The sequence below is a fragment of the Diorhabda carinulata genome, chromosome 9 (genome assembly GCF_026250575.1).
Source record: "Diorhabda carinulata isolate Delta chromosome 9, icDioCari1.1, whole genome shotgun sequence".
NCBI lineage: Eukaryota > Metazoa > Arthropoda > Insecta > Coleoptera > Chrysomelidae > Diorhabda > Diorhabda carinulata.
In genome coordinates, this window is record NC_079468.1 from 2840630 (window position 1) to 2868559 (window position 27930).

The 27930-nt window shown below is 32.2% G+C and overlaps 1 protein-coding gene across 6 annotated transcripts in view; it reads left to right on the forward strand.

Moving 5' to 3' along the window:
* LOC130898106 (tyrosine-protein phosphatase Lar) overlaps nucleotides 1-27930 on the forward strand; it is a 524093-nt gene that overhangs the window by 425886 nt on the left and 70277 nt on the right. For 5 of the 6 annotated variants that reach the window (XM_057807152.1, XM_057807151.1, XM_057807155.1 and 2 more), the window contains 2 exons: nucleotides 7005-7202; nucleotides 24916-25026. In XM_057807152.1, coding sequence (XP_057663135.1) covers nucleotides 7005-7202; nucleotides 24916-25026 — 309 coding nt within the window. Of the gene's footprint in view, nucleotides 1-7004; nucleotides 7203-9726; nucleotides 10321-24915; nucleotides 25027-27930 lie in introns of those variants that run through there. The other variant, XM_057807156.1, reaches the window with a different exon arrangement.

A 27930-nucleotide genomic window follows, 5' to 3' on the forward strand; every position in this document is an offset into this window, starting at 1 on the left:
CAAATTTTATGTTAAACTTGTTATTTAATTTGGACAATTCATTATTGGCTTTATTGTTTTTCAAACCACTCCCCATTAAGAGCCATAGATTTTTCCATGCGTTTGAACCAATTGTCGAAGCATTTTTACCATTCCATTCTAGTACTTTCTTAGCTAATGCCTCGACGAATATTGAATTACATCTCCTCCGAAGAGCGGAGTGAATAGTTTCGACGTTATTACGTCTCATCAGTGTGGTTTAACAACCCTCGTTCGAGCTTAGATTCGAAATGATGTAAAAAATATTATTCTATTTAAATTAACATGAAAACAGCCAATTTTTTTCAAAAATGTTTTTTTATATTTATAAATTAGAAGGTAAAAGAAGAAGCTAGTCGTCAAAAGACTGTAAACACCCCCGAGACGGACGTCTAAATCAAGCTGAGGAGCAACTGACGAGCAGTACACAAAAAACGGCGATAACACCCGAAAATATATCGAAATAAACGATTCCTACCATTCACTTTTGGAATATTTTGAAAATATATTTTTTCAAAGGAGAAAACAACTACTTTCCTGGCTAATACCTCGAAGAATATTTAATTACATCTCCTCTAAAGAATGTGATATCAATCGATCTTTTTGTCGATGTTAACATCTCCGATGGCTCGCAGTTGCAAGGAAAGGTTTGTAACCAATGAATAGTTTCGACGTTATTACGTCTCATCAGAGTGGTTTAACAACCCTCGTTCGAGCTTAGATTCGAACTGGCGTAAAAAATATTATTCTATTTAAATTAATATGAAAACAATCAATTTGTTTTCATATTTATCAATTAATTAATTTCAGATTGTTGGAGGATCTCTACCACTGTAATCATTTATTTAAGGATTGAGTGCGGTTCCATAAGCAATTTTCTATTGTATTGTGTACTTTAAGAAAATCGTGGAAAAGTCAACGATTCTAGGGTGCTACAAACAATTGATAATTCATGTTTTTGCTAGTCGTATTGTTCCGAAGAAATTAGGGTTATGCAACGTATTTCGCCGTCAAAGATAATGGAGACGCTGTCAACGGTAATGTTTGATACGAACAATAAGAAAAATTGAGGATAATCTGAAAAAATAAAAGAAAAAACTTGAATAGGCATTATGAGAAGAGTTATTTGATATTTAATTTGTTTTTTTTTGTACAAATGTATCGATGAATTATTCTACTTAAGTTTTGAACACATCAATTGCTTCTTCAGGTGTAGAAAACCGTTAACCTCGCAATTTATTTTCGATCTGCGGGAATAAGAATAAACAATCAGGTGTTAAACAACAAACTGTACGGCAGTTGACTAATCAATTGAATATTTTGACTGTTAAAAAACGTTTTTGTTTGAACTGAAGTATGAGAGTTCGCATTATCGTGATGAAGAATGATTCGTCTTGGTTTCCCTGAAATAAATACTTTGGTACCATTCAAAATTAACAGTTTTACGTTACTCTAGTGAAACGGTGACAATCTGGTGAAAAAACAAGCGACCATTTGCTACGAATTGCTTCGTGCGCGAACACCTTTTGTTGGATTCGATACATCTTTGATTTTTCTTCAATTTCGATTTTTTTTCAGCATTTATTTGCTCTAATCGACATGTGCTTTTTTGGGCGATTGTTAAATTACTCGGTATCCAACAAGAACAAATATTTTTATTGACGAATTGCTCGTAAAAGTATCCCGTACTCCTGAAAACGTTCAGCTCGAAAGAACCATTGATTATTATGCAAAAACTACCCCATTAGAATCAAAATTATAATATTTACTCTGATTTTCATAACCTGAACAGCTAAGACCAATTGTCTTCACCGTTCGTGCCTGAATCATCCTTAATTCACTCTAAGTACCAAATTATCGAAGACTTTCAGTATTTTTTCTTGGTGTTTTTCAACGATGATTTCATCATTTTCAATACTAATAAAGGAAAGTACTCAATAAGATAATAATTATCATTTTTTGGCTAGAATTTGTTGTACGAAGCTTGTCTATAGAAAAAGATTTTCACAATGAGAAACATGTTCAATAGCATTGAATGATACTTGTTTTGAAAAATTCTTTCTGCTCTTAGTCGGTTGGGAAATGCGTCGCTTCCAAAGGTTTCTTTAATTCGGGACTCACCTCGCACAAACCTAAACCGCCTCTCAGACATCAGAAATCATCTCTTAGCATTGATTTTTTCAAACACCTGACTCTATACAAGAATTATTTCATCTTGGATTAGTTCTATTGCGCCAACTATATTGGACAAACTAAGAGGTATATAAATATCAGGTTTAAAGAACAATTAACTCAAAGCTTCTTCCATATATTTTTCTCCACACAATTGGGAATAATATCTATGGAAGGAAAAGTTTTTTAAGCATAAAAAACTAGTCATAGAAGGTTCTTAACATCCGTAGTTCCTTATGTACCTCATTTGATGCGCGACCCTCGTATTTAGGAAAAATATTGCCACTTTCAGCTACATTTCGTTCAATTATTTCCCTTGTATCCAACAAAAATCAACCAATGTCCATCTAGTACATTAATTAATTCTCCAATGTACAAATACAAGAAAGACTTTTATATAGTATGTAGCTGTACTTAATGGTCAAATATTCTCTTTGTGAATAAATTTTTTTTAATCAAAACAAAAAACAGGATAAATTTGCTTTGATACTTTCCAATCCTGTATGTAAATAAGGATTATTTTATCTAAAAAGATTAAAAAATATCTTTTTTAAATATGTTCTGGTGGACAAACTAGGAAGTGTATTAATATCAGATTTAAAGAGCACTTAAGTCATTTCAGATATGAACAATAACTTGATATTGATCAAAAAATGTATCAAACAATAAATTTTTCTACTGGTAAGAACATTCAGTATAAATAGTTGAGTTGTAAGTTATATTTCACCTTCAGTCTCTGAAGGTGGTTGTCGAAACGAGCGTCACACAGTTTTTTGTGAATATTCCAATAAAAAACGGAAGCAAAAAGCGGAAAATGGAAAGAAGATCCCTCGTAGAAGAGTAATTGTTATTAAAAAATAACTTTTCCTCATTCTCTACCTCAAAACGGATATTTTTAATTAGGATCTCTTCTAATTAGGATCATATTTGGACCATAAAAGAATAAAACCCACCAATAATGAGTATAGTTGTCATTGTACAATCAATTGTGAAGTATTTTCATTGTTTCGGAATCCATTATTCAGCGTCTAAATAAACATTTCGTCCTTTAAATGTATTTTGAAAAGGTTAATTACGCTCGGCTTTCTCTGTTAACTGAGAACAACTGCAGGGAAAAAGATTTTTTTTTATTTTTGGTTTATTCTACAACATTGATAACCATTAAATGTCTGTTGGAAATAGTAACTACTGTTTGTCGTTTCATCATTAATTAGAAAATAGTCACGGAAAAATTCGTTTCTTGACGTGTAATGAACGATATTTTTTATTATACTTATCTGGAAACAACGTAAAAATCTTATTTTCACTAGGATATTGATAATTGATCGAAAAAATTTTATTATTAACAGATTTTGAAAGTTTGATCCTTGGAAACAAACCAAAGTCGTAGCTGAAGGTTTTTGGCCTGTAAAAAACAAACTTGAGTACGTAGTTACAAAATTTTGGGGCCCTTATCAATGTTCTATAGAAAATTTCTTGCTAGTTATAGAATAAATACCAAGTAAAAACAATTTATTGAATATTTTCTTATATATACTGTCTTTTACTTATTAAATTTATTTAAACAAACACCAGACTTAAATAACTTATATAATTTATCCATATTTTTCGATTACTTTCTATTTTATTCTGTTTACTACGACTATATATTATAAACTAACTAACTCCGCTAAACAAATTCGATTTATATAGCAGAAACGATATTGCTAGAATTCTAGAAAGTGAACAAACAGAAACTGATAAACAACAAGACCTTTCTACAAATTAGTTGAAAAAATAATGTAAACATATATAAAAACACACCTCAAACGACTCAGCTTTCGCCAAATTTTAGAGATCTATTAAACTGAACTTGCTTGATGCTTGGAAATAGACAGAAGTCGTAGATGGAAGTGTGTTGCCCGTAAACAAGCTTGAGAATGTTGTTACAAAATTTTTGAGCATTTCTCAATGTTCTATAGAAAATTTTTTGATAATTGTAGAAAAAATACCAAGTAAAAACAATTTATTTAAAGGTGCAGTTAACTATTTAGAAAAGTCAAGTGACATTTTGAAATATTGAATATTTGGAGCGTAAAAATCGAAATGGCAAAGTGATAAACTGAAAACAGCCCATGGGATCTGTTTTTCAGTACAATGTTGTACTGATTGGTTGTCTTCAATCAGATGATTTCATGGAATTGCGAAATCTACGAAAAAAATAGAACTACAAGTAATGATATTCTTTTAGTTTGATTTCTTCAAAGCCAAAAATAAGAAATCACGTTATGGAGTTGATTCGGCTTCAGATAGAGGCTTTCTATGAACAATATACTGGCATAAGTGATAAATTCTTCGACTACTTTCTATTTTATTCTGTTTACTACGACTATCTATTATAAACTAACTAACTCTGCTAAACAAATTCGATTTATATAGCAGAAACGACATTTCTAGAATTCTCCAAAGTGAACAAACAAAAACTGATAAACAACAAGACCTTTCTAGAAATTAGTTGAAAAAATAATGTAAACATATATAAAAACACACCTCAAACGACTCAGCTTTCGCCAAATTGTAGAGTTCTATTAAACTGAACTTACTTGATGCTTGGAAATAGACAGAAGTCGTAGATGGAGGTTTGTTGCCCGTAAACAAGCTTGAGAACGTAGTTAGAAAATTTTTGAGCATTTCTCAATGTTCTATAGAAAATTTCTTGTTAGTTATAGAAAAAATACCAAGTAAAAACAGTTTATTGAATATTTGGAACGTAATAATCGAAATGGCAACGTGATAAACTGAAAACAGCCCACGGGATCTGTTTTTCAATACAATGTTGTACTGATTGGTTGTTTTCAATCAGATGAATTCATGGAATGGCGAAATCTACGAAAAAGTTAAAACTGCAAGTGATGATATTCTTTTAGTTTGATTTCTTCAAAGCCAAGAATAAGAAATCACGTTATGGAGTTGATTCGGCTTCAGATAGAAGCTTTCTATGAACAATATACTGGCATAAGTGCTAAATTCTTCGACTACTCTCTATTTTATTCTGTTTACTACGACTATCTATTATAAACTAACTAACTCCGCTAAACAAATTCGATTTTATAGCAGAAATGACATTTCTAAAATTCTAGAAAGTGAACAAACAGAAACTAATAAACAACAAGACCTTTCTAGAAATTAGTTGAAAAAATAATGTAAACATATATAAAAACACACCTCAAACGACTCAGCTACCGCCAAATTGTAGAGTTCTATTAAACTGAACTTACTTGATGCTTGGAAATAAACAGAAGTCGTAGATGGAAGTTTGTTGCCCGTAAACAAGCTTGAGAATGTTGTTACAAAATTTTTGAGCATTTCTCAATGTTCTACAGAAAATTTCTTGTTAGTTATAGAAAAAATACCAAGTAAAAACAGTTTATTGAATATTTGGAACGTAATAATCGAAATGGCAACGTGATAAACTGAAAACAGCCCACGGGATCTGTTTTTCAATACAATGTTGTACTGATTGGTTGTTTTCAATCAGATGAATTCATGGAATGGCGAAATCTACGAAAAAGTTAAAACTGCAAGTGATGATATTCTTTTAGTTTGATTTCTTCAAAGCCAAGAATAAGAAATCACGTTATGGAGTTGATTCGGCTTCAGATAGAAGCTTTCTATGAACAATATACTGGCATAAGTGCTAAATTCTTCGACTACTTTCTATTTTATTCTGTTTACTACGACTATCTATTATAAACTAACTAACTCTGCTAAAGAAATTCGATTTATATAGCAGAAACGACATTTCTAGAATTCTCCAAAGTGAACAAACAAAAACTGATAAACAACAAGACCTTTCTAGAAATTAGTTGAAAAAATAATGTAAACATATATAAAAACACACCTCAAACGACTCAGCTTTCGCCAAATTTTAGAGATCTATTAAACTGAACTTACTTGATGCTTGGAAATAAACAGAAGTCGTAGATGGAAGTTTGTTGCCCGTAAACAAGCTTGAGAATGTTGTTACAAAATTTTTGAGCATTTCTCAATGTTCTACAGAAAATTTCTTGTTAGTTATAGAAAAAATACCAAGTAAAAACAGTTTATTGAATATTTGGAACGTAATAATCGAAATGGCAACGTGATAAACTGAAAACAGCCCACGGGATCTGTTTTTCAATACAATGTTGTACTGATTGGTTGTTTTCAATCAGATGAATTCATGGAATGGCGAAATCTACGAAAAAGTTAAAACTGCAAGTGATGATATTCTTTTAGTTTGATTTTTTCAAAGCCAAGAATAAGAAATCACGTTATGGAGTTGATTCGGCTTCAGATAGAAGCTTTCTATGAACAATATACTGGCATAGTGCTAAATTCTTCGACTACTCTCTATTTTATTCTGTTTACTACGACTATCTATTATAAACTAACTAACTCCGCTAAACAAATTCGATTTATATAGCAGAAACGACATTTCTAGAATTCTATAAATTGAACAAACAAAAACTGATAAACAACAAGACCTTTCTAGAAATTAGTTGAAAAAATAATGTAAACATATATAAAAACGACTCCGCTTCCGCCAAATTTTAGAGTTCTATCATAACTGGACTTGGAAACAGTGTTTTGTATCTTTGGTGTATATCGTAGGGATGATTTAACATGCTTGGGCTCAGAAAACTCAAAGAATTACATCTTGTTGGCAAGGGATAGTTTGTTATGGTTCATCTGAAACTTGGTCAAAGTTCCTCCGCCATTTATTCAATTGGCGAATTCGCCATTTTTTTTAAAATTTAGTTGGATTATTTAATTTGATTTTTTGTTTGTTTCAGCTGATAAATTGCCGCCGGGTTTTCCTCAGATAACTCAATCACCCGCAACGAACAAAGTCGTCGAAATAGGACACAATACAGTTTTAAAGTGCGAAGCTACCGGTAATCCCCCACCGAAAATAATTTGGTTGAAAAATATGCTCCCAATCAATATTACCGCTCCCAGGTCAAGATATTCCACGAGGGATGACATGCCAGGTAACGGTTTCCATTTCTTTCGATGTGTACAGCTCCCCGATTCAACGAGTTAGTTCTTATAATACGTTGTTGTAATTTTGGAAGCAAGTACAACCTGTATAGATATCACGAAGCACTTATTTCCTAGATATATACCTAAAGTTGCATTAATTAAAGCTTAGTTCGCTAGGTGGATCTACAAGCATTAAGTAGATATCAAATTAACAGGCACTGGATAATTTAATGTTGGTACCGGTTGGGCAAAACAGCAAAATTTTCCTAAATTTATCCAATTAAGTGGCATTTTATATATATAATCGATTTCTTCAACTAATTCTGCGCTTTTTTATCTTACAAGTTTTAGTATATGCCTTCAAATAAAACGTGGGGGAGAGTGGGAAAGTTGTTATATAAATTTTAAGCAATTTAATCAGCAACGTTAATGCTATTTTGATATATTTTAGATATTGTGATTTCTCTTTCAAAAGCGAACTAAATTATCATTAAAAGAGCGAAAGCCGCATTTCGATATCTTTTTTCTGTTTCGAGATATCTTAAGAAATGTAAAAATGACGGGAAATCAAAACCTCAATTGGTTATTTTTGAATGCATAGTTCTATTTAAACAAATGTATTTTCTCAAGTTTAATTTCCTCAGAGCAAATAACATCATCTAAATCTAGGTGATAGATATACTAATTTAAATACGGGAAAATTTGAATTAAAGAAAAACTCGATTACAAAAGCAAAACATCGGAAATATTACCAAGCGATGTGCAGTATATCGGAAACTTGTTTAATGGAAAAACAAATAAACAACACGCTGTTTATGAAAACAGGAAATTTCATTTTTACTTCAGTCAGTTGTCCAACAAAGTTTATAATTAACTGATATTGAATACTTCCACTTAATCCCTTCATTCTAAAAATGTATACGTTTTTGTATAAGGTGAGAAAAAAGTGATTGAAAGGTGTGTACGTATTCGTTTCAATCTTTTTTACATCTCAAAAGCTCAATTCTGAATCTACCAATTCGCGCAACAACTCGACCAACTAGTCACCAGTGTCACTGTCGACCAGACTAATCAGTAGAGCTGTCAAAAAAACATCAACTGTAAAAGAAGACGAAAAAAAATGACAGATGACAATAAGTTTTTCAAGTACTGTCGCATGTTTGTACGAACTGTTAGACCTAATAAGAGATGACATAATTGGGGTAGTAAGAAAATTGTAGCTACTTCAATAGCGCAACCAGACATAGCAGCTAGTGGTAGTCGGGGTGGGCAACCAGAAAACCGCCAAAACGTGGTTGCGCGGCTCGATTCCTTCGTGTTATAAGTTCTATATGAACTAATGCCCAAGGTTTGACATTCGTATTAATGTTTGACATTCCGTTTTAATCAATTTCATCCATAATTTTCATAATTAATACTCTTGTGAAGCTTAAGCGCCATCTTTCAGTTAGTATGTGTTTGTCAGATGTCAAATGTCAGATGTTATGATACGGAAAGTTTGTTTGGCGATTTTGACTATGAAAAAAAATTAAACAACGAATTTGCTTTTAATGTTGTGATTTTAATAGAATTACGACTACGGCATCCTTAAAAAATGTTTTGGAACACAAAGTATTCAGTGAAGTCGATAAACACTTGTTTCATGTCAGCTGCCTACCAAAAAAATTAATAAAATGGCGTTCAAAAATGGTCGTGTTGGTATTAGGGAGATATCAGAGGCTTTCAACATTTCTTTTGGATCGACTCGTGCTACGTAGAGATGCTTAACAACATAATTGAGGTAATAATCCTCCAAACGCGTCATTACTAATAACAAGATGAATATTTAATCGATATTACCGAAGAATTCAGCGAATGACATCCGGAAAGTAAATCGAAATCGAAAACCTGTCAAAATCTATCGAAAATTTCCATTTAATGTAATGTGATTCACCATGAATTCACTCCACGAAGTCAAACGAGTCAAATGTGGCTTCATAAAGATTGAACACCCACCATATAGCCCTGATTTGGCACCGTCCGACAATTTTTCTGGACGGTGCCAGATTTCGTAAATCTGAAAGCCGAGATGAGAGGTAAATATTTAACAGTTACCATCCTTCGAATATCCCTTCATTGTTTCTAAATCATTTTATGCGTTTGACAGTCGATTATCTATAGAAATGTTGATTCTATTATTGTTAATTCTTAATCTAATCAAGACTAACAAAGATTTTATTTTTATCGCTTCCGTATAAACCTCGTAAATGTCAATCTCGGGAACACGATATTAATAACTATTACCGATATCGTTTGTGATAATGTGATTTTTCAGAAAACAACATGATTACAGCATTAATAAATTCCGGTATCGTATCCTACGTTCAACGTGAAACGCTTAGTAACAATGATTGTTATAAATGGGTAAGAAAACCCCCATATTCCAGACACCTAACCGCACTGTTCCCCGGGGAACTACTATCTAAGCATCTAACGTTACCTGGATGGGGAATGGAGACCTTTGAATTGCCTGGACAAAGACGTTACGTGAAAGAAGAACGAGGTAGTTAGATGTGACATTATTTTCAGACAAACTGGATATGTGTGAAATGAATACTTTTGTTTTAGTGTGTGACGTGAGGAAAAATTTTATCGAGTGTTGAAATATTCAATTTAAACAAATAACTTTGTTACAAATAATTTATACAAAATATGAAGAAAATCTGGCAACAGCGCTTAAACAGATTGGTGAATATTACCAACAATATATGGAGAACTGACATAGAGGCGTGGCTTAAAAAACATGTCAGAAAATGGCTTACTATTAGAAATATACAACTTACTTATAAGATAATAGATTGAATTAGTGAAGTGTTGTTAAATATAACAGATATATTATTTTGGACAGTAAAACCCCACACCAAAAAACGTACTTTTTGATTCGATCATGTAATTAAAAGTGAAATAAACCGTGCAAATAGTGATGAAAGTGTTACCGCGCTTTATATTCAAACCTGTAATTTGGAAGAAAACCCCCGTGAAATTGATGCAAAAATATCTAAAATCGGAAAAACAATTTCCATTACTTGTTCCTATAAAGCAGGGTTGGGAGAAAGAGGCAGTAGCAGTATTATTCTACTTTTATCGGTGAGTTTATATTTCTAACCTCAAATATTTGTAAAAATATTTTTATGTACAGTTTTTAATCGTTAGGTTTAGTTTTACGTACATAGAAATATATAAACAATGTTTCACATTATTTTCTTCACTTTGCTTCGTTATTTGTTGTCGAGTTAAATCGCAATCTCGTGATCCAATTTGAATTTGAATTACGAGGTGTATAGATGGATCCTAATATTCTATTTTGATTAAAAAAGCTCACATTAACCACGATAATTATTTATATTATATTTTGTGCACAAATACATAATTTTGGGGCTTGTTATAAAGCTTTTTATATTTAATACTTAATATATACATACATATTGCACCTCCGCTCGAATATAAACAAAATTAAGTACTTAAAAACTCTACAAACAAGATTGTATACATTTTTCACGTAAACATATTCTTTTGGTTGTTAGCACCAAAAATATCTCGGCAGAAATCAAATTTAATGTTTAGGTTAGTCAATTTCACTCATGCCGAGATATTGTGCATCATAACAGCTAAAAAAGTAAGTTTTTTGTAGAGCTTTTCGTTAACTTGATTTTTTGTTTTCTTTAGAATCAATATGTTCGAAAAGATTCAGTACAATTGTTATAACTCAATAATCACTTGAGAAACTGTTGGAAAAGGATATTTACATTATATTTATAAGTGTTTGTTTGAATTTTATTATTAATCTTGACCGTAACTAAATTTGGCCGATACACATAATTAGTGGGATTATAAGATCACAACGTTGCCAAAGTTATAATTTATTATGAAGATTGAGAAACGTACCGATATGATAGATATTGAAATATTATAGACCAAGAACTCTACATATAATATTTATATTTGATATCTTAACGTTTGTATTGCTTAAAATATTTAAGGAAATAGAATGTAATAATAATACCATAAACTATATAATTTAAATTATGTAAAATATCAATAACCAACAATATGTTGTTTCTTTGTATCTCATTCATACGAAACATCCTATATAGGTACAAAATGGCGAAGATTTTCCATTCATTTGTACATTCTGTAACGGTGAAACAACAAATAGAAATATCTTAACCAAATAAAACCGGTAAACCAATTGATTACATCGATCGACGACATTCTATATACATATTTCCCATTAATCCACAACGTCCACATACGTGCACTATATTTGCGGTGAATCATAAAATGATAGCATGGCATTCGATGCCATCGTGAAAGTGATCAATAAAAATGTTTGCACAATTTTGTTATTTCAGTTTGTGTGTTCGGTCAGTTTCCAGAGAGTCCGATAACATCGAGTAAACAAGTCCAATATGTACACGTTTTACAACACTGATAACAAAGAAAGTGCCCGCATTTGGCACCATATTTTACCGAGCTACAATTTGAATTTGTATTCGTTTGAATTTTTCTTTTTTATTTATGGCGTTTTTTTTTTCTACCAAATTTGATTCGTGGTCATTTGGGATCAGTTAATACAGAATTTTCTATTTATAAATAAAAATATACTTCACCTATTATTACTCTAATTTTGATTGCATCTTGTGAAAAAAATATAAATATGACAACGATGCTTTTATTAGTACAAGGTCATTCAACTGTTTAGAATCATTTTTATATTCCAATATTACAATAGATCGTGCGAATTCATTCATTATTTTCACGTTTTGATTCTCAAATTAGAAATGATAATTATAGGAAGCGCTTCCAAAGTAAAGCATATTTGTTGTCAAGGACCTCATTACTTAGATCCTTTGATGTATTTGTCTGATAGGCAACCAACATTGCAATTGCTACTAATATTTCGATTCGACCATCGATCTATTAAAAGTTATGGACCCGCCTACCACCATGGAAAACCACCTCAATCGGCGTCTGTACAACCCCGTTAAAATTCAGCAAAATAATTTTTTTTTCATCGAGAATAATAAATTAACACTCGAAATTGAAAATAACAAAATTAGCTCAACTTAAATGGCTGTCACTTTATTGTAACTAATCTAAATGTCATGAAATTTTACACATAGTCTTTTGAAAGTTAGTACATCATAAACGTCATATGGATTTGTCAAAGACAGCGCCATCTTTGTGTCAGTCACCCGACTTATTGTTTACCTTGCAATATACTCAAGTGCATAGTCTTTGGCTTCAGGTAAAATATTAAATTGGTTTCTACTTGAATTGGAAGCATTCCCAGATATAATAGCGGGGCTTTTTGAAGAAAATGAGCTACTAGATAGATAAATACTAGATAGTTTCTTCCAAAGTGTTGATTTCTTTCAATGAAGTAGATGTATCTTTTAACTGGAGGCTCATTTTTTCTAAAACTTTTGGTGTTATATACTCTACACTAGTGTATTCTTGGGTAATTACTTTTGCCTCTAATATTCCTGGTTTTTTTCCTAGAATTATCATCCATATCCGGTAAATTGCTTCTAATGGACTAGGTTGTTCAATTGGTACACGACCACGAATTTGTATGATATTATATGACATCTGGAGGACTTTCAAAGACATAATCATAACTTTTTGAAAAATCTTCAAGGACTGTTTACCAAAATTGTTTAAAAACCTCCATCTTTAATCTGTAAATAAACTATAAACGGATACATACACAAAAAAACTATTTATAAATAAATAATAGCAAATAAATGTATATTATAACACTTATATCGTTAAAATACAATGAAAATTGAATAATAGTTTCTAAAACCTGAAAAAAAAATAGTTAAATCACACCTAATCCCACTAGACGCTGCCGATTCTACGTCATGACCTTGACCTTGACCGCTCGACAAGTCTCGTTTCTTCCTCTATTTTTATAACAACTTATAAACCTGGTTTCATTGATAACAATTAATAAAGTATTTTCTGCATATTCGGTGTATTAAGATGTTAAAAACTTTGTACAACTATAAAACCCCTACTTAATTAATCTTGAACATACAATACCCAAACTTTTGTGTCTATAACACATAAAGTCTCCGGTAAATTATTTGAAGATCTATAGATTACGTAATTAACAAATTAAATACAAAACTTTTTCTATTTCCTTAATATGTCTACTGAAACTTTTTTTTGAAACTCAAAAACTTATTCGAGTGGAACATCACAGAACACTACTAGTTATTTAGTTTTTTTTCGGTTGTCATTCATCTGTACAATTACAGGAAACTGTAACTCGATATCATTTAAACTTTTCATTGAATGACCCAGTTATTAGTTGGAAACAAATTCTTCACATTTTATACCCGAACTTATATAAACGTGTGAAAATTAGAAATTATTAAGTTAATTGGAATCAACATCCCTATAATACAAATTCTATTTCACAACTATTATATGATTACAAATTAGCACCTGATGATAATATAGGCAACCAGTATTACAAAGTATGTAATTATATTTATAATCAGCAATATTTATAAGTTGAACGATTTGCAGAACTTGTACGATTGGTCATCTACATATCAGGGGATATTAAAGTCATTTATCCACGTAAAAATATTTTTATTCAAACAAACCATAATAATGAAATTTTTGTATAATTATTTTTCTCTATCATTCATGTATGTTTAAATAATACGAGTTTAACTATCTGTTTGTGATAGTCTATAACATCGTTAGAATATATTATTGGATATCCCTGCATTATCTATGTTCATTTCACATAACGGATTAAACTATATGATATTTTGTGGTGCTCTATTGACCCAATCAATCTGTGAATCGGTATCGGCGATATGGATATTATTAGATGAAATAATTAATAGGTAAATGCATTTATAGGTTAAGAAAATTATTGAAATTAGATTTGTATTACTAATACGTGTATGTAGATTATTAATTATATAGAAAAATCGTATTTCAAACCGTTATTGACACTAAAATCACAACGTTGGTATACCATAATTATACAGTAGGCTATTGGTTCAATTAGCAAAATGTTTTATGTCGTATTTTGGTTAGCTACCGATAAATTAAGGTTCGAGATTTAAACGTCATCTATTGGAATATTCTTTAATTATTATTGGAAGTTTCCATTCATATTATTTTCTAGAAAGCGGCGTGGCTCTCATGTTGTTTGGGTTTTAAGTGTTTGAAATAGCCGTGACGCGGCGCTGTTGGATAGACGTAGGTGGAGTAGATGAAAATTTTGACATAAAGCGGCGGGTGCGTTATATAGTATCACCTATGTTCCTAATAAGTTTTATTTTGTAGTCTTCATATTTATTTTAATTTATTTGAAATTAATTTTCTCATCCCTCGATCAAAATGCCGACCTGGCACTACCTTCGCTTCAAGACCGTATTTCAGACTGACTTATAATACGGGGGAAGTTTGAAATGTAACTCTAGTTTATTATTTTTAAATATTAAGTTGGTTATCTGTTTACCAATCAATATCAAGCCTTTAATAAATGAAGGAAACTTCTTCAAATAATAGTATTTCAATATTTTTTCAAAATGTGTTGTTTTTGAAATATTCTTTTGTAATTAAGTGGAGTTTACCCCATTTTTGGTCATAAACAATCGAAATATTGATATTTTCAATAAATATATATCTTTTTTTCGGCATATTCAAAATGTTTTTGAAAATGGTTTATAATATCACGGAAAGTACATATTTACAAAAACAATTTTAACAAAAACAATGAAATATTAAAAATTCTCTTTTTTCTCTAAATGGATGCGAAAATTAACATTTTCAATATATTCTTTTCAACTTTGCAAATTTTTTGACCCAGACAAAAATCTTTAAAATCAAAATTTCAATATATTTTTGGTTCGATATTCGTATAATTACGAACTCGTCAACGACATGGACCGCGAACCCGGTCCTGTTAATTAATGCTAGTAGAATCTAAAGTTTGGTGGACGCGCCGGATACAAATTTTCAAGAACGATTATAAAGCGGTAAATCTTTGAATTGCTTTTTATAGCCACAGTATGTTATGGCCGCATCTTGGCCAGACAGAACAAACAAACAAACTTTTTCAATGTTAGCAGTGATTGTGTTAGTGTAAACAGTGTTCTCGATGGTAAGTATATTACAGATTGAGGTTAACCATAAAAAGTGATTCGTTGCGTGGAGTAGGCAGATTGAGACCACGAAATCAGATCACTTCTTACCAACGAACGAATAACCACCCTGCTTTTGATAATGGCTCCAAATTAGAGACCGAAACGTCGAGAATTTTCAAAATTCCAACGCGGTTCAACCCGTTCTTTTGTTCACGTACTTAATTGGTCAATTGGATTATTGAATTTTGAAATCTATGAGTACATAAGTATTAGAAAGCTCGGAATATATTAGAGTTAGTACATTTTGGTGTTTAATTTTTCCACATTCTCAATATATAAAACTTGTGATACTTGACGAATAAACAAACTTTCAAAATTTTCATAATTTTTTCAAAAATTGTGGTCTGAAAAAAATTTTTTTGGAATTGAGTTTTATCATGTTAAAGGACATAAAATTTTCTACAATTTTATGTCAACAACTTTTTTGTACAAGCAAAAATGGAAAAAAAACTTCGACTCTGGTTAAAGCTGCGTCTTGATCTTCAACGGAATTCATTGTAGGATTCAGGAAAATGATGGTTCATTTTCGATCTTATTTTCCCGCACTATATTATCTTTATAAAATTAGTATTTTGACTATTTGGTCATATTTTTCGCTATAATCGAAATTCTGAAAGTTTTTTTCAAACACGCACATTAAAAATGGAAACAATCTCGTTAAAATCACCCATTGTTACTCAGCCATTATGACACATTTCCTTTTTCCTCTCCAATTTCGCGTAGCTTCCCGTGGAGTGGCTGTTTTGTGTGTATTCCCATAGTGGACGAGTCCCCGTATCCGGCATCAGTGTTCCCCGGGGATTATTAGGTTTGTATGGGAACTATCAGCTTTCCTCTCTGGTGTCTGGCAATCATTATTATCGCGTCGGTGCCTCTATTGTACATACGATACCTTACACGGAATTTGTTAATGCGACAACTCCACCAACTTCTGTTCTTCTTAATCTTTTGCTACATTCGACAAATCCGGAATACAGTCGTGGAAAATAGACGTTATCAACAACGCCATAGTAACCGACTATTCTGCTTTAGAATATTAATCTCAGAGTTAAGGACGTTCATCCGAAAATGTACCGAGAACACGTGAAATTTGCTTCTAGTTGATATCAACAATATTCGCAAAGTTTGAAATTTCGCGATGAGAGTGTTAATTTCATTCAGTTCGGTTGATGCGTGACATATCTTATTGAAGTTTGACAAATGACGTTTGACAGTTGAATAACCGTACGCACACTAGAATACTTTAATGGAAGCCAATAGAACTAAAAATATCTATTTGCGTAAAAGCGTCTTAAAAGTTCTTGGAGTCTAGGGTATGATTTAGAATAAAACAGTCAGTAGGTTAGATGGAAAATGCTAACGATATAAAACTCAAATTAAAAAAAAAAAACATGAAAATATGAACGTAACTAAATAAAATAATGGTTCATCCACACTTTTAAGTCTGAGATTTAATCAATCCGTCGTCTTGACGTCTATTAAGGCTTCTCTGGAAACTGTACGTCTTTCGGATTCGCAGAAGATCTAACTAGTAGAAACCAGATGTGCAATATCGGATGACGACGTTCCAAAATCTGCTGAGTAGTTAGTAGTATGCCTCAAACTCGCGGTATGTCATATGTTTTCTGGCTCAACAGTCGATTTTGGACGACCTTCACAAAATTCATCACTTAGCGAAGTGTTACCACGACTGAATTCGGAAAACCAGCGAAACTCGGTGGCTCGAGATGTTGCTGTTACATTTTTTGACCAAGAGAAGAACTTGTGAAAAATGGGGAGGATTCCGATTAATTCTCTTCCAATGAGAAAGGTTAATTCCACCTAAAGCTTTGAGTTTGTCTTGTACCTTTTAACCGCCACTGGGTTATCACTTTCCAACCTCAAAAAGTGTTGTACAAATGTACAAAAAACTACGCAAAAAACAGACACAAATGTCCTTCAGCTTCAGCTGTATTAGTTTCACTGAAATTTATCTAAAAAGAAACTATGCAGTCCCATTAATACCACAAAACAAAAAAACAAATCGAAACAACTCTCAGTATCGGAAAAACTAAGAAAAGCCAACAGTTAGCTCTCAAAACTTGAGTAGCAACCTTCGTATGGAAATGATCCGGGTAAGTTGAGTTAAATCAACTATTTTTCCATCCCTTTCATCTACCGTTAAATGATATACCGACTTCTCAGATACCTACCCCCTTACATATTCTCGTGATTAAATATCTGAAGGTCGGTATCGGAGATGTGGATTTACCTACGAAGTTATGAGAGCCGAGTCACGTCACGAATCTCTATTGGCTCTTTAATAACTATTTTCCCGCTCTGGTTAATGTATCTAAAGTTGCTTTCATGGAAGTTATTTAATAAAGAACTACAAACTTCCAACTGCAAACTAGCTGGCAATGGAAATAGTGACAATCATTTCCTATGTATGTGATGAATCAAGGGTTCCAAAACTATCCAATTTGTAAATTAATAAATTTATCACTTTTGAATAAGGAAACCCGAATATACAAAGCGGATATTTTGCATGTATCCTTGGTAGAGGCTGGCGAAATAGTATCTGGTGCGCCGCAGGGTTCACTAAATGACCCACTTTTGTTCCTCGTATATATTTTTGATATATCCGACAGTGTCTCCGAGTTTCGCATTCAATCATACACTCAGGTCCTACACTACTTTGATCTCACAGTGCCAGATGCAGCAGCTACACACCTAAATAGAGATCTGTTAAGCTCAAAAAGGACGAAGAAGTTGTGCTGTTTTGTTCTCAGAGACGTGGAGAAAATTCACAATTTGCTAAGAACGTAGGACTAATTCTAGATGTGGTCTTGAGGTTTAAGGAGCTAAGATGAAACTCTTCTCAATTTTAAGACGAGAAAAAAGCTTTGGGGATCTTTAGTGTTTCCTATTTTTATCTACTGTAATGTTGTTTACTATCCTTGTCTTGAAATTGGATCCAAAAATCGTGCAGACACTACGCGGGTATGCACTGTAGGCGACTGCGAAGCTCTCGCACTACATACTCCGCCATTGTTGACATTCAGGCGTCAGTCGGCGTTGTGTTACAGCCACCTAAACATGTCCGCCATTATTGATACTCCCGCCAAGTTTTCTACAGGTTGAAGGCCATAGTGCTGCAAAACTCAATTTCATTCATCAATGTAATCTCCTTCGAGAGCAATACAATCAATCCAACGCTTCTTTGTCTTCTGCCTCAAAATAAGCTTCAGTTTCAGCAGTTGCTTCTATATTAAGGTGAATTTCTTACCAGCGAACATTTTTTTGAGATCAGCGAATAGCCAGTAGTCACTGGGAGCCAGATCTGAACTTTCCGGTGGATGAAAAAGCAATTCGAATTCTAACTCGTTCAATTTAACCATCGTTGTCATCGACTTGTGAATCGTCTGTTTTCCCTTCATTTTTGTATTCAAAAGATCCAACAACTCTTTGTAATACTCGCTATTGATTCTTTCTCCGTTTTGGAGATGTTCATTGAACAATATTCCATGCGTATACCAAAATATTGAAGCCATAACTTTCCCAGCTGACTGTTACAACTTTGAACGTTTGGGACATGGTTCACCGGCTGCACTCCACTCAGATGACGATCGTTTTGATTCTGGAGTGAAGTGATCTGATTTATTACGTGCAAACATTGATCTGAATCATCAACACGTTGTTGTTTTTGATCGACTGTGACCAATCCTGGAGTAACCACCTCAATTGGACAACCAGAACGTTCTGATTCTGGTTCTTTTCGATGGAACAGACTCCGTTTAACACTTTTGAAACAATTGCTGAGCTTGTACAGCATTTGTTTTGAAAATAACAAAAGTAGTTTCACCTAAATGGCTGTCACTTTTTTCGAGACTAATCGAAATGTAATGAAAGTTTACACATAGTCTTTTGAAAGTTGAAAGTAATAATATTATGTGCTTCAACAATTTCGTCTACAATGTACTATCATATTTGGTTTGATGTTCATTCACTAACCTCAAAAGTTTTGCTTTTATCAATTTTCCTCGAATGCTATACTTTTCAAACAAAACCAGTTTCTTCAGATTTCCTTTTTCTCTTCTAGGATCTCAAACGATTTATCTCCCATCTCCCATAAGGCGTCGGGAACAAAAACGGTTTCCCTTCCTATGTGACATACTATCAACCTTTTTCCTTTTCCTAATAGAAGATCAATTTTTTTTGGTTGAAAGAGAAAAATTTACTGCTTACTTCCGTTTTGGTACATAGGCTCTTTAATTTAGTTGAGAGGTCATCTGAAAAGGCTTGCTTTGAAGACTTTATGGATTCTTCAACTCAAATTTTTGACCATTCAATAGGGTTCATAGTTCATAGTAAAATTATGGACGGCCAAGGGCCATTGAGAACATAAGTCCATCGTGCCCCACTTTATGGTACCAAAGGCCGATGTTTGGCTTTGGTTTGAACCCTTTGATGTCATTAGGGAAGATGTGAGGCTTGCCCAAATGTTTGAACGCGCTCGTGTGAGTGCTGGACACAAAGATAATGTAGTTTGCAGTTTCATCCTCCTCAATGTCCCAGCGGCACTTTGGATAGTTCGTGATATCCATGAATATGATGTCTTAGATGACAACGTGCGGTTATTATTTAGTTGGAGCAGTTGTTTGTAACGCCATCTGTGTATGCCTTCGCTTATCTTATGTCAAGTGTTTCTATTCATCTCTGCCAAGCCTGCCTTGCGAGTGAACTGTCGAAAGATGCGCTAGCTACACCAAGGATGAGTTCTGGGCGGTGAGTTCGCCGATCCCAGTCTGGCGAGTGAGTCCGGCTCGTAGTGGCCTTTGTTGCCCTTAGATTCAATAGGGCAAATTTTAAGAAAATTTGCTTTTTTCAAGTTAGATCTATTCGAAATATATATTAGAAGTTATTTGTACGATATGCTAATTTTTTTTTAATGTTTAGCCTGTATAAAGTTGTCTTCTTCAGAAACAAACCGTCGTGAAATATTTTTATTTTAATAACCTCAATTCACTTCCTCATTTTAATATAAGCAGACTCTTTTCTCCGTACAGTAAGGTAAATTAAAAAAGATGCATATAAAACACTCATTTTCTCTAATGAAAGAGCATTTTCTATATTGTAACATAGAGTAGAACTTCCTCTTTTTCTTTCTCTCTGGTGCTTTACAAAAAGGAAAAAACATTTTCATTTAAACCTATAAAGAAACTTTCTGCTATTAAAACTTCTCCCATTCAACCAACTCATAATAAAAATTTGTCAATTCAACCATTTAAAACTTATTCTATGTCCTGGCAACCAGTAGATTTTATTTTTTATATTTCTATTCAAATCCATACAGTTTTACACTGACGAACAATAGAATTATCGCTAGATGACGCCGTTATAGAATCGAAAATCATTATAAATGATTTCCATCAACGGGATGGAAAATAATGAATATTTTTTTATATATAATTCTTTAAAATGCATATTTTTTCAACCTCCGATCCCTCCGTGCATTGTTGACATTCAGGCGTCAGTCGGCGTTGTGCTACAGCCACGTAAACATGTCCGCCATTATTGATACTCCCGCCAAGTTTGATTCGTTTTCTACAGGTTGAAGGCCATAGTGCTGCAGGAATCTATCGGAGAATGAGTCGTGTGTATGGGGAAAACTATATGAGTGATGGTGTCGAAATTTTAAAGATGGCCGTAATGATGTGCATGATGAATCTGTCGTTTCAGATGACCTAGTTCAACGAGTTGACAGAATGGTTAAAGAAAACCTCAGATTCACCTTTACTGCTTTGTCTATGGAATTTTCAGAAGTTTCATGGTCTGTTTTGTACTTGTTGGCAACTTTCTTTGAAGAGGGTATTGAAAAGCTTGTCCACAGATATGACAAATAATAAAATTATTGATTTATATAAACTTTTATTCTCTTTTATTTATGGCCTATCGGAGGTTGAAAAAAAACGGCCCTCGAATATACAGTGAACTGCTTCATCTCTACATTTATAAACTGTGATTGTTCAGGAATGGTCTATACAAAAAATACCTCGATACTGTACATGAAATCATTTTAAATAAATATTTCGAAAATTTATAAGTATAATAATAAAAAAAAAAGTTAAGTTCGATTGATAAGATTATATTACAGATTTCCTTTCAATGTTTGTGTGTTGGAAACACGTTAATGCTATGAAAAACATAGATAGCATGCTGAAAGCTTATTGATTCTTCTTCTGAATCATCCACAGACATTTTTTCTTAAAAAAAATTTAACAAAGCTCTACAGAAGTGGTTTCAGAATAAATATGCCCTTCAAGATTCAAGATTACTTTATTCAATAAAAAAAAATAAAAGCTCATTGATTCTCATTCTCATTGATTCTCCTCCCAAATCATCCTCAGATATTTATTTATAAAAAAATTAGATCTTACGGAATGAATTTGTACAGAGGTGGCTTCAGAATAATTGTTACCTACTAGGGGCATTTGGAAACACTTTATTCAGTATAAAAAAAGAGAAGGCATGCTGAAATATTATTAATTGCACTCCTGAATCATCCTCACACATTTATTTATCCAAAAAAATTAGATGTGACGGAATCAACTTGTACAGAGGTGGCTTTAGAATAATTGTTACCTACTAGGGGCATTTGGAAACACTTTATTCAGTATAAAAAAAGAGAAGGCATGCTGAAATATTATTAATTGCACTCCTGAATCATCCTCACACATTTATTTATCCAAAAAAATTAGATGTGACGGAATCAACTTGTACAGAGGTGGCTTCAGAATAATTCTTACCTACTTGGTGTATTTAAAACACTTTATTCAATATAAAAAAAGAGAAGGCATGCTGAAATATTATTAATTGCACTCCTGAATCATCCTCACACATTTATTTATCCAAAAAAATTAGATGTGACGGAATCAACTTGTACAGAGGTGGCTTTAGAATAATTGTTACCTACTGGGTGCATTTGGAAACACTTTATTCAGTATAAAAAAAAGAGAAGGCATGCTGAAATATTATTAATTGCACTCCTGAATCATCCTTACACATCTATTTATCCAAAAAAATTAGATCTCACGGAATAAATTTGTACAGAGGTGGCTTCAGAATAATTGTTACCTACTTGGTGCATTTAAAACACTTTATTCAATATAAAAAAAGAATAGGCATGCTGAAACGTTATGAATTGTTCTCCTGAATCATCCTCACATATCTATTTATCCAAAAAAATTAAATCTTACGGAATAAATTTGTACAGAGGTGGTTTCAGAATAATTTTTACCTACTTAAGGCATTCAAAAACACTCTATTTGATAAAAAAAAGAAAAGGCATGCTGAAATCTTATTTATTTCTCTCCTGAATCATCACACATTTATTTATCCAAAAAAATTAGATGTGACGGAATCAACTTGTACAGAGGTGGTTTCAGAATAAATATGACCAACTTAGGATATTCAGGATCACTTTAATCAATGAAAAAAAATAAAAGGTGTACTTTAAGCTTTTGATTCTTCTCCTAAATTATCCTCACATATTTATTTATAAGAAAAATTAGATCTCAAGGGATAAATTTGTAGAAGTGGCTTCATAATAATTTTTACCTACTAGGGGCATTTGGGAATACTTTATTCAGTTTAAAAAAAGAGAAGGCATGCCGAAATCTTATTAATTTTTTTCCTGAATTATCCCCAGACATTTCTGTATAAAAAAAAATTATACATCACGAAACCAAAACGTACAGAGGTGGATTTTTCTCCATTATATTTCCATCATGGCACTGTAGTTAACTGTCAATAAATATCCTATTGTACTAGAATAGGTATAAGTAACATGATTTAGATTAGGATTATATTATTATATCAAAATTACTATTAATTATAATATAATATAAACCTAACCTAACTTATATCACGCTATTAGAATTTTTTTGGGATTTACAATAATTTATTTTCATTTTTCGTCCTCCATACTTGATTTAAACTACTTTTTCCATGTATAAATAAAGAAACCAACAAATAATATATGCGATTTTTTGTAATTTTGAAAATTTACGTTTTCACCATCTGAAAATATGGTTATAAGTGCAAAAAAATGTTTTCTCGATAAATTAAGATGGAGCCTAATTTCGAAATATTTACTTAAAAAAAAATCATAAATGTGTATATTGTTTACCAACATTATCATAGAAAATATTTTTTATTCTGATTTATGAATTTTTCTAAAAAAGATCACATACACGACATCTAGTATAGTTTTGAATCAACAACTCCTGGACTATAATTTTCTTGAAGTTTCTTTTTGAGGTTAGGTTATTTTAAACTTGGATGCTTCAGTTTATTATACGCGTATATGGAATAATTTTATATCATTCTATAATAATTATTCATTCAATTACCACGAAGCATTTAATTAAAAAATTATTCCATATTAAACGATAACATTTTTTATTCTGATTTATGAATTTTTCTAAAAAAGATCACATACACGACATCTAGTATAGTTTTGAATCAACAACTCCTGGACTATAATTTTCTTGAAGTTTCTTTTTGAGGTTAGGTTATTTTAAACTTGGATGCTTCAGTTTATTATACGCGTATATGGAATAATTTTATATCATTCTATAATAATTATTCATTCAATTACCACGAAGCATTTAATTAAAAAATTATTCCATATTAAACGATAACATTTTTTATTCTGATTTATGAATTTTTCTAAAAAAGATCACATACACGACATCTAGTGTAGCTTTGAATAAACAGCTCCTGGACTATAATTTTAACCCTGTGCTTGAATAATCCGAATTAAATTTTCTTGAAGTTTCTTTTTGAGGTTAGGTTATTTTAAACTTGGATGCTTCAGTTTTAGCATTTAATTAAATAAAATTATTATGTTGTATGTATTTTTTAGAACTCAATAATTATATACGTCACACCAATATGGCGTTCAGCCAGGACCAATTGTGTATTAATAAGAATTTAATAACTTAGATAAAATAATATTTGTACCATATTTGCGGTAGAAGAATATTTATTATCATTAGTTATATTCAAAAAATGTAATGCAAATAAACAAAATTAATATACACATTTTCGAATATATGTAGACATAATATTGTAGCTCCACCTATAAGTGAGTAGAAAAATTCATAAATTACGAAGACAGATTTACGCGCTACATGTTTGTTGTGGAAAACTGAACATCGAATAATACCGGGGGTTGTCAAAAAGTAGCAAATACATTACTAATACGTATTAATATTAATAAAAAATACGAAACGGAATTTATACGAAAAACAGAACTAAGAGAAAGAAGAATTATTATTATAAAGCTCCGGATACAGTATCCGCATCGACTAATGGGATCGACTGTTTTCAACTCAATAAATTTATTGAAAAATCTCAGATACAATATATAGCAATCATTCTCATTTTTTTTTAATGCATCCCCCAATGGCAAAGCGACTAATCTCATTTATAATATACTATATATCCTTATTTTCAGGAGCACTTCAGATTCTTTCGAGCGAAGAAAAGGATCACGGAAAGTATGAATGCGTCGCCGAAAATTCGATTGGCACGGATTATTCCAAACATTCTCTGCTTTACGTTAAAGGTAAGAAATATGTTTTCCTATTTATTAGATTTGGTTCGAAACGAAATATTCTGCTATCGGTAATAGACGCCGTTGAAAATTCTTTCACATATATTGATTATATATAAATAAAAATTCCTCCAAATGTTGATTCTGCAACAAAAAATACTTCAGTCTATAATATCATTTTGAGGCCACCAATAAATTGAGTTTTAACAAATCAATACAAGGTAGGGAGGTGGCTTAGATCAGAAGAAGGACGTTTCCGTGGTATTACAAAACGCAACTAGAAGAAAAACGAAAAATTTATCAACCAAAACATCAGTCTAACCGTTTATTTCTTAAAAATGGTATCTTCTTCTCCTTCAAGTACCATAATTGTTGTCGCTCCTTGAATGCCACACCAGTCTTTTACATTCCGTAGCCAGGAACGTTGTTTACGCCCTGGTCCTCTCCTTCCGTCGATCTTTCCCGTCAGTATGAGCTTGAGGGTTGAATATCTCGGTCCCGAATAAGATACTTTTCGTTGTTTAGTTACCGCACCAGCTCTACTCAGTACTTCTTCATTCGTCATGTGCTCGTCATGTTCAAGGACCTCACTTTCAGGGACCACCATACAAAAGGATTGGTCAAATATAACATTTAATCACCCCAATATAAACTTATTAAACTTTGTAGAAACTGATTTTGCTGTCTGTTCCGTGTTTGGTTCCAATTTCGTTGATAGAATTGACTATTTCTTGTAGGTCTTCTACGTTTTCGGCTAATATCGCAGTATCGTCGGTATACCTGATGTTATTTATGAGAGTTCCATTTATTTTAATACCTTTTTGATAGTTAGTTAGAGTATGCATCCCTGACGGACTCCCCTAAGTATCTGAAGGTATTCCGTAGCTAGAGAGCCGCTAATTCGCAGTTCCGCTGTTTGATCTGCATACAGCTTTTGTATGATCCTGATGTCTTTACTATCGATATAAACATCCTTTAGGATGTCAAACAGTAAATCATGCCGAATGGAGTCAAACGCTTTTGGTAGTCTATAAAGCAAACGAAGACATCTGTTCACCACTAACCTCTTCGCAATTTTTAAATATATTTAAAGCCTTAAGTGCGTGGATCATTAAGCTTATCAGTCTGTAGTCTTCACAAGCTTCGACACTGGGTTTTTTCGGGATAATCATGAAAGTGGATTTTCGCCAGTCTAGGGGAATACTGCTGCTAACATATATTAAGAGTTTGCACAAAATTTTAGTGTTTATCATGTCCAGAAGTTTTCCGTTCTATAGATTTTCATTCCACTTCAGCTTCTATTATTCTTGGACTCGTCTTCTTGCTCTTTCAATAGAATCAGGTCCTGTTCAATCCTGTACGTTGGTTGGTTTAAACGACTTCAATTTCCTATCGCTCTTGCATTCGCTATGACCATTAACGAATCATAAAACTAATCATTATGGTCAGAATATGGAAATTTCATGTTTTTCCAAGCATGTTCACAGGTCGAAAGACAAATCATGTTTCACAAAGTGCTTCATTGCCGAGATGCCGCGGATTCGGTTTATATATAAATCGAAAATGAAGAATGAGATTTTTCGATATCTCGATTCGTTTTCGAGATATCGATACTTAAAGTTATAATCAAACTTTTGTTCGCTTTATCGAACAGATGGCGTTAAAAAAAATAAAAAAAGTTATTCTTGTTAAAAAGTTCTGTATTCAAAAGTTAAAATGCGACCATCAGATACCAATTTTTTAAAGCAGCATACGAGGTTTGTCAAAAAATTTGAATTTTGTGCGAGAGTATTTTTCACAATTCAGCAAAATGTTATAAAGTAAAGTTGTTGAATTAGAAGTAATATTTACAGCCATTTATTATGAAAATTCAGGTTTTGTATTAATTATTCTGGCGGGATAAAATTTAAATTTATTGTTTGTTGTTTGTAAAATTACAATAAAAATGGCAAATTTACTAAATCGTGAAGAAAAAATAGAAGTTGTGATAATTGTTGGAGACAATCACAAAATCCAAGTAGAGAGGACGCAAATATATTTAATAATAGACATCCGCATAGAAAAATTAGGCACAGTTACAAAATTTTAAAATAATTTAAAGCTAGGGAAAGTATAGAAAATAAATTTAAGAATAAACGCCGAAAAAAACGAGTTACGAATGAAGATACAAAATTTGAAGTGATGATTTCTGTCGTAGAAGATACAAATTAAGAAAAAGGGTCTCTGCAATCGAAACTACTTCAGTAAGTAAATACACAGTGGCAAATATTTTGTAAGGTAATAAATATCATGCATACAAATTTGTACACACGTTTCTACCAAGTGATTACGATATTCGTTTTGAATTCTGCGCTCTGATCCAAGGAAAGTTGGATGAAGACCCGTTTTCTACAAGAATATTTTCCGATGAGGCAACATTTTCTTCAAACGGAACCGTCTCATCACAAAATTATAGCTGGTGGTCTAACAGTAATCCAAACTTTGTAATAAAAACCAATATTCTTTTAAAACGAACGTATGTACAAAAATTAATTAGTTGGACCTTTTTTTTCGACATTCCTTAAATGCCGCAGTGATTTTTTGCACGACCTTCTGTTACAAAAACGTATGACAATTTGGTTCCAACAAGACTGTGCTTCCATCCATAGTACATTAAACGTTAGGGTACACCTCGAAAATATGTTTAATGGAAAGGTGATTCACAGGTATTCAGATATTTTTTGGCCTTCTAGGTCTGCTGATTCGACTCCAGTTGACTTTTTTTATGATGTTACTTAAAACAGCAGGTTGATCAGCGATTAACATTTGATGATGTAGAAAATTATTCCAAAAATGATACGGAAAGTTTTACAAGAGTTTGGCAAAAGGACAATTAAAAGTTTAGAAAGAGAAGGTGGATATTCCGAAGCTGTAGGA